We start from the raw sequence: 7,978 nt of genomic DNA, 5'->3' as shown, positions 1-7,978 counted from the left end.
TACATTGATCAAAGGTATCCTTTCCCATCACATTATCAAACTTCGTAACTAGGTCTTGCTGAATATCATCTTCGTCCATGTCGGGTGGCACCCAATATGTTCCGCTGAGGGCTCTCGCCATGGGATCGTCTGGAACCCCCAAAGGAATGCTGGATGGTTGGGTGGCGACAAGTTCAATCGCGGCAATTGAGTCAAGTAGCTCTCGCGCTGACGCAGGTAAATTCTCTACAGCTTCTTCCACCAACGGAGATGGCGACATTTCAAGGTCATTTGTGAGAGGACCACCATCAAGGGTATCGTCGACTAAATGGGGGTGTGAGGTAGGGCCGAGGTCAAGGATATCGTCGAGGGAAAGGGTCTGAGTGTCATTGACATCATGGACAGGTTCAATAGTAGACTGAGGTTCGGCGTCTGGATTCGAAGTCGACTCAACATGATGTGCCGTAGAACCAGCGCCAGAAGCGTGAAGGACCTTGGCTGATTGCTTTAATACATTGGCAACAACCTCCAAGCATGGCAGCATATTCTTCGTGTCAGCCACTGTCCAGCGGGTTTCAGCCTTCAAATGATGAAACCATGTCATCATGGTATGGTAAGCATAGAACCCCTGAGGAAGTAGCTCTCGGAGGCGCGCGTAGGGCAGGGCGTGATCGAAAGCTGCCGCGGCGTAATTGGAAAGAGGAAAGAGAGCAACCGGGGGGAAAATATACGGCGAATGGAATAAGCCGAAGAAAGGATCCTTTGGATCTTGGAGATACGGTCGAAGTGTGGAGGGACGGTGGCTATCGTCGAGGATGGCATTGGCCAGGAAGTGGTATCGTGCGTCAATGGCCTTGGCCTCTTCCTTCGAGATGAGTGAAGGCTGGTCCTCATGTACGCCTTCTCTCGTATCCGGGCTAGGTTCACGGCTGTTAGCCGGGGGAGGGGTGGGCTCCCGGCGAGGTTGCCTTGGGCGAGTCGAGTTAGAAGATGAGCCGGTGTTCTTTGCCGAAATTTCTTGCTGGGCTTTGTTTTTGGCAGCGCGAGGGGGCGGTATTCGTGAACTGGGTACCGGTTTGGGGTCAGGCGGGGGGTCGTCTGGAGATGACTTGTCAGCCGAGCCTTTTGAAGTCGTCGCCTTCGACTTGTGATGCGCATTTTGAGTCGCGTTAGTGACCTTCTTGGGGGTGGTGGTGTTCGATGCCGATGTCGACGGGCCGTCCCCCCCTGGCGATTGTTGAGTAGGATTGCCCGCCCCACGCAGCCGTTTGCGATAGTCCTCTTCATCGCCACTTGGGTTGAAGAGAGGTTGTTTATTTGATGCGGGCTTTCGAAGGCCCCGGACATGAACCAAAGAGTTGGGATCGTTCGTGTATGCTCCATTTGCAAGTTCTGAGAACGAAATAAAAACAAATCAGGAATCTGGTTGAAGTTGCTTAGAGTATACCAACTTACTAAATAAATCGTCCTTGACGGTCTTTCCTGCGGCTTGCAAAGCTTCATATAAATTGCGTGAATGATGCGACTGAGCGAGTTGTGAAGCTATCCACTTGCGTTCCTTCTCCAGTTGGGCTTTGTAAGGTTCAATTTCAACGTACTGACGTTGGCCTTTGAGGAGGGAAGACTGTGGGGTAACTAAGATGACGCTTGCTTCGCGAAGGCGGGGAACTTTTCATCATAAAACAAACGCGGGCATGTCAGCTATTGTTTTTTATTTTTGAAGAAAATTTGAAAAACAAAATCAATGTTCTTTCAGGCATCGAAAAAGACTTTACCTGGGGTACGGCTGGTGGGATTAGGCACTCCAGAGGTCGTCTCTTCAGACTCGGAGTCTTCCTCCGCAGGCTCAGACGAACTGCTTATCGAAGCCTGTGAGCTTGTGCGGCCTTTTCCCTTTCCCTTCGTTTGTTTCGCGGCTTGTGCAGCTCGCAGTCTTGCCATTGCAGCCTGACGAGGGGGAGCTTCGCGGAATGTGTTCATGGACATAGGATACGTGGTATGGTTTTGATTTTAGTATGATAAGTAGAATTGATTTCAAAACTTAATTTGATAAAATGGAAACGAAGCTGGTAATAAGGAAATAAAAATATTCGTGAAAATAGCGCACAGATGAAGGTATACGGTTCTACAAATAAGTAATTGAAAAAATGGCTACGTTCAAGGTAATCCAACTCTTGACTCGAAATTGTCTTTTAAATTTTTCGGAGATAATTGGACTCAGGACTCGAACTTCTTCAACTTATTTTGAATGGAACGTGAGATATTCTGAATCCTCGTGTGGACAAGTGAGCTTCTTGCGCAAGAGTAGTAGAAACAATTCCTCAAACAATTCCTTTTCTTGATCTTGAGTATGATGACTATGAGATGATACCCTGCGGAGTGAACTTTTTTGACTGGTCTTGAGGGTACATATGTAAGTAAAAGCAATCACAACCTCCAAACAGATGTTCCAAAGGGAACTGGGACGGAAGAATGGAAGCATGGTTTGTCAGTGAGGATTTCGTACAGGAAGAGGCATTGTGAAGAACCTAAATAAGAGATGAATACTTCTTCGTCAAGGTTTGGTATGAATTGAAACCGGTGGGAGATTTTGTAAAGAAACCGGTGAGAGACTGTGAAATGAGACGTGAGATCTTGAATTGAATTGGAACCGGTGAGCGATTTCAGTATGTTTGAATTGAAAGGTGTACAGCGGTGTGCGCCCGACGGAGTTCGGTATTCCTGGAATTCAACAAAGCGGAGGCGTTTCAATTAAACGATTGTGATCTAAATGAGAGACTGTACGTACTTTTTTTTGTCGATTTTTGGTATGAAGCGGTCTAATGTTGTATCAGACGGAATTGGAACTAATTGGAACTGATGGGAGATATTGAAACGAAAGCGGTGAGAGAGTTTGAAATGAAACGTGAGATTCCGAATCGAAGTGTGAGAGATGCTGATTCGAGTGAGTTCGGTATTCGTGGGATTGGCGGAGGCGTCCATTCAGTTGACGATCGTGATCGACATTAGGATCGTCGTGATCGACACGAAGATCGTGATGGTTCGGGACAAAACGACATGTACTGACTGCGCCACCAGAAGTCAGAATTTATACTATGTCCCGGGGCCCCGGCGGCCCGACGCGAGCCCCGGGTACCGGGGCCTGCTCTATTTGATCGATCAAATAGAGCAGGCCCCGTATATATCCGGGTGTTTCGAATCGAGTTCGGGGCCTGATCTATTTGATTGATCAAATAGAACAGGCCCCGTATATATCCGAAGCTCGCGGATATATACGGGGCCTGATCTATTTGATTGATCAAATAGAGCAGGCCCCGATGTATCCGTGTAGAGCGGGGGGCATCGGGGCCTCCTCAACATGATCAATCATACGGAGTAGACCCCAAATGTTTCATCTGGCTAACAATTGTCTGCCAACATGATGAACTCAATTTCATTAACAACACAGCATGAAGTGTATTACAGGCCATCATCCTTGTTGTAACAAAATAATTTGCAGACTCCTTGTTGTAATCAATACTTTGTACACTCCTTGACGTTTATTGTGGTGAGTCTCTTATATATATATACATATATATAATTTGTATATTTGTATCTTTATATTATCCAACATGATCACATATATTTAAAGGCCATTGCTATTTGCAGCCCACAAGAGAACCATGTAGGCGCTGCCAAAACAGCGCCTACATGGGTGTTTCCCACGAAAAAGCGCCTACATTTATGATGGAGGCGCTGAAAACCATCTAAAATGACGCCTACATGATAAACAACCCATGTAGGCGTCATTTGGTTACGCCTACATTCAAAATTTCAGAATGTAGGCGTAATTTTCAAGCACCTACATATCTAATTTGAAATGTAGGCGCTATTTTTGAGCGCCTACATTCAATTTTCAGCTCAAATAAGCGCCTACATGCAGTCTTGCATATGTAGGCGCTCCAAATCCAACACCTACAACTCCAGACTGGTATGACGGCTAATGAAGAAGAAGTTTCAAGTTAAAATGAGAGTATTGGAAGATGGAAAAAGCAGTTCGGAGTTGAAATGAGTGTATCGGAAGATGGAAAAAGCAGCTTGGAGTTGAAATGAGTGTTTTGGAAGACGGAAAAAGCAGTTAAGCATATTGGAAGATGAATATGCTCTTTTCAACTCTGAAGTGAGTGTATCAGAAGACGTAAATAGCAGTTCAGAGTTGAAATAATCTACTTCTTTTTCCGCTTCTGATACACTCATTTCGACTCCAAACTGAGTTCAGAGTTGAAATAATTTACTACTTTTTCCGTCTTCTGATACACTCATTTTGACTCCGGAGTTACTTTTCCGTCTTCCGATACACTGATTTCAACTCCAAACTGCTTTATCCGTCTTCCGATACACTCATTTTGAGTCCAAACTGCTTTTTCCGTCTTCCAATACTCTCATTTTGACTTGAAGATTGTTCTTCATTACCCTTCAGACCAGTCTGGAGTTGTAGTTGCCGGATTTGTAGCGCCTACATATGCAGGACTGCATGTAGGCGCTTATTTGAGCTGAAAATTGAATGTAGGCGCTCAAAAATAGCGCCTACATTTCAAATTAGATATGTAGGTGCTTGAAAATTACGCCTACATTTCATTTTTTGAATGTAGGCGTAACCAAATGACGCCTACATGGGTTTTTTGACATGTAGGCGTCATTTTGGATGGTTTCCAGCGCCTACATCATAAATGTAGGCGCTTCTTCGTGGGAAACACCCATGTAGGCGTAATTTGGCCAGCGCCTACATGGTTTTCTTGTGGGCTGCAAATAGCAACGGCCTATTTAAAAACTGTGTACATATCGACAAATGATGTATGAATGTATAGCATCATTATAATTTCTTTGCCTCTTTTATATAATTGCAAATATCAGTCCGCCCTGTACAATTCGAATTACCCTTGTTTTTATATGATCAGATATGATTACATATATGTAAAAGATTTGCACATATATCCAAATGATCTATGAATGTACAGAATCATTATAATTTCTCTGCATCTTTGATATATTTTAACATATAAGTCAGCCTGTTACAATTTACTCTTCTTTTCAGTAATTTATTATGAGAGCATGGATTTACCACTCACAATTTGTGCACCTTGTAGAGTAACATCATAAGGTGGATTACAGGATATCACACTTTTTTGTAATATTTTTTCGTACACCCCTTGATGTCGGGCAGACGTCAGACACCTACATGTGACTGATGGTGCAGGGCTCTATTTCATTGATCAAATAGAGCAGTCCCTGAACAGTACAATTGATTTAGTCAGTTTAAATAGATGAAGATGACTCAAAATGTGAAGGTTGGTCTTGAATTTATGTCAGAGTTAAAGTTGTGAGAATGTGTCTTTCAAAAGTCCTTTGCAAGAAAAATTTAAGGGATTGAAGGTTCTTTTGGCATCCAAATTGTTCCTGATCACCTGCAAAATATTTCTTGCCAAAAGTGTGAATTTCATTTCAACAGTTCTTGAGATAGATAAATTGAACTATGTTGATTAAAATAACACACAGGATGTGCCACAGGACATCATTCCTCTTTGGAATACACTTTCATATCATCCTTCATGTCTATGGTGATGAGTAGCTTCACGAAGATGTGGAAAATCACCATCTTCAGGACATCAGAACATTGTATATGACTGATGCAGGGTCTGATGGGTGCATTGCCTCTTGCAGTAAGCAGCTAAGAGGATTCATGCACATCACTAGCTGTAGGTATAATTCACCATAGATAGAATTCACTATGAGCATTCAGCCAATCAAAGAATGTGTGACATCTAATGTAAATGTTACTAGGGACACCTCACAGCTCTTCATGGATCAAGTAGGTGGTTTACTACCACCTACTTAAATGCTTTACACCCAAATGCTTCACTACCACCTACTTAGATGGTTTACTACCACCCACTCAATCCATGAGGTTGGGTTCACCAAGGTACAAATAAATGGTGCATCCAACATCTTCTTCCCCTTTGATCAATTGTTTTTTTAAAGAAAAATGGCAACATTCCATATAAAAACCTATCCACTTCTTCCCTGCTCTGCTCCCTCTTCCTTCTACTTTACCATAATCTTTCACATCATTTTCAAGGTCCTCCACCAAGTCATCAACATCCTCCAACAAGTCAGTATCTGAATACCTTTCTTTCATCAAGGTGATCACTTTTCCAAAAACTTGAAAGCACCTTTTCACTTGGTCAATTGCTATTCCTGATCTCAGTCATCCTTGTGCTAAAGACAGCTCAGAGAACAAATGGAACCCGGCCAGATCTTGGAACCAGGAGTGCTAGGTCAGTATAAACCACAGATTTCTTTTATTACTTTTCACCACACGTCGCCACTGCAAATTAAATTCTTTTCCCCTAACCTAAGCTACTCATCATATTGGAACTTCTCAATATGATGTTATAATATGATTTTCCTCCTCAGATGGTATTATACTACACTTTTCAATTATCACATATCCGCCATCATACATCTATCTTCGACATGTATCATGGTGTGTGTGTATCCACATGCCCACTCATATCATGAAAATTAATATGCATATTCAATAGGTGATGTGTTGAATTGTGTAAATGCATTTGAATAATCACATCATGGATATCAATATGTATATCCAAATTATATACATACATAAAATGTCAGCCATTCATCATGAGCGGATACAATTTTTGTTGATGTGTCAAAAAGATTCCATTTTCATGCTTTTGGGTTTTTTCAACTTACCTCTCAAATATCTTGTCTCTGAAGTATTCCAAAAACAATCAATTTTTTTATTCTCTTTTGAACCAAATTGTCTGAAACTGAAAAATGTCCTCATTCTCTTGGCGGACTGCTTACCTAGGTGGTGCAGGGGATGGACCTGCACCTGCAGGGGAAGGACCTGCACCTGCAGCTGAAGAGCGGGACCCCTTTTTGGATGATCTAGAGCGTGAGCCATCAACACAGGTCTACTATTTTGGCACAAAGCTAACATCTTTCTGTGTTCCCAAACTGACCCAAGAGCACAATGAGGAGGAGGAGGAGGTCAATTATGTACACCAGGTTGTTTCTAAGTACATGAAGGGTAAAGACGGGGAGAAGAGAGCTGCTGAGCTGAAAGGAACTCGTGAGGAAGGCAGAGCCCAAAAAACAATCATTCCTACTGCTGCCACTGGGCTCAAGGCTGCTATCCACGAGTGGGCTAGAGCATTACTCGGAATCCCACGCCAGTCGTCTTCACCATCAGCATCAACATCGAACTTTACAGTCAGCAAACACCTCGAGCATCACCTGCCCGCTGCTGCTACCGATCGGGAGGTGCGAGAGTGGTTGAATTATGATGCTATGCGTACAAAATTTATAGATGATAAAGTGAAAGAGGAAATGGCACGCCGTCTAGCCGCAACGCCCAAAGCAAGCGACAAGACGAAGCACGATCTTAAGTTGAACGTCATCAAGCGGTGTACTGAGGCTTACGATTCTACTCAAAAACCTCCGGTATTCCAATCTAGACTGGCCCACGCCACCGCCTCAGTAGTTACTTATGATTCAACAAAGTTAAGATATGCTGAAATAGTTCTTTCTCAATGTGGATTTCCCCGATTGACCTTTCAGTGGGGTTCTCCAATTGCCACTCCTTGGAACCAGGCAACAATCAGCTGTCTAGTTAGCTCTTGGCTTGACTGCTACAATGCTAGAGGTGTACCATCAAGCTACATCATTGAGGATACTCTTGTTGAAGTTCCTAGATTAGCCAAGGAGATACTTACTCAGTGGGTTCAAGGCAAGCGCTCACTTTACAGCCAAGAAGAAAAGGAAAAGAAACTTGTTGCCGAAGAGGGAGGAGCAGAGAAACTGAGAAAGCAACTCATGAACAAGAAGGAAAAAAGAAGTATGAGGGACTTGAGGAAAGCAGTAAGTTAATTCTGTGATTGTTTTCAATTCTTAGTGGGACATCCATCTGATATATGGATTCTGTTAAGCTTGCTAA

The 7,978-nt window shown here is 43.2% G+C and overlaps 2 protein-coding genes across 2 annotated transcripts; one reads left to right on the top strand and one right to left on the bottom strand.

Moving 5' to 3' along the window:
* Positions 1–48: 48 nt before the first annotated feature.
* Positions 49–1,965, bottom strand: MELLADRAFT_85850 (uncharacterized protein; the record flags this gene model as incomplete). Its single annotated transcript, XM_007419320.1, has 4 exons — positions 49–129; positions 170–1,371; positions 1,435–1,647; positions 1,755–1,965. 4 exons carry the CDS (start codon positions 1,963–1,965, stop codon positions 49–51), a joined length of 1,707 nt encoding a protein of 568 aa, XP_007419382.1.
* A 4,851-nt stretch (positions 1,966–6,816) lies between these two features.
* MELLADRAFT_70054 (uncharacterized protein) lies at positions 6,817–7,978 on the top strand (the record flags this gene model as incomplete). The annotated part of the gene is made up of 3 exons (XM_007419323.1): positions 6,817–7,114; positions 7,256–7,576; positions 7,971–7,978. 3 exons carry the CDS (start codon positions 6,817–6,819, stop codon positions 7,976–7,978), a joined length of 627 nt encoding a protein of 208 aa, XP_007419385.1.

The sequence above is a fragment of the Melampsora larici-populina genome, assembly GCF_000204055.1.
Source record: "Melampsora larici-populina 98AG31 unplaced genomic scaffold MELLAscaffold_160, whole genome shotgun sequence".
NCBI lineage: Eukaryota > Fungi > Basidiomycota > Pucciniomycetes > Pucciniales > Melampsoraceae > Melampsora > Melampsora laricis-populina.
The sequence above is the reverse complement of the archived record's forward strand: the minus strand, read 5'-3'. Positions and strand labels throughout refer to the sequence as shown.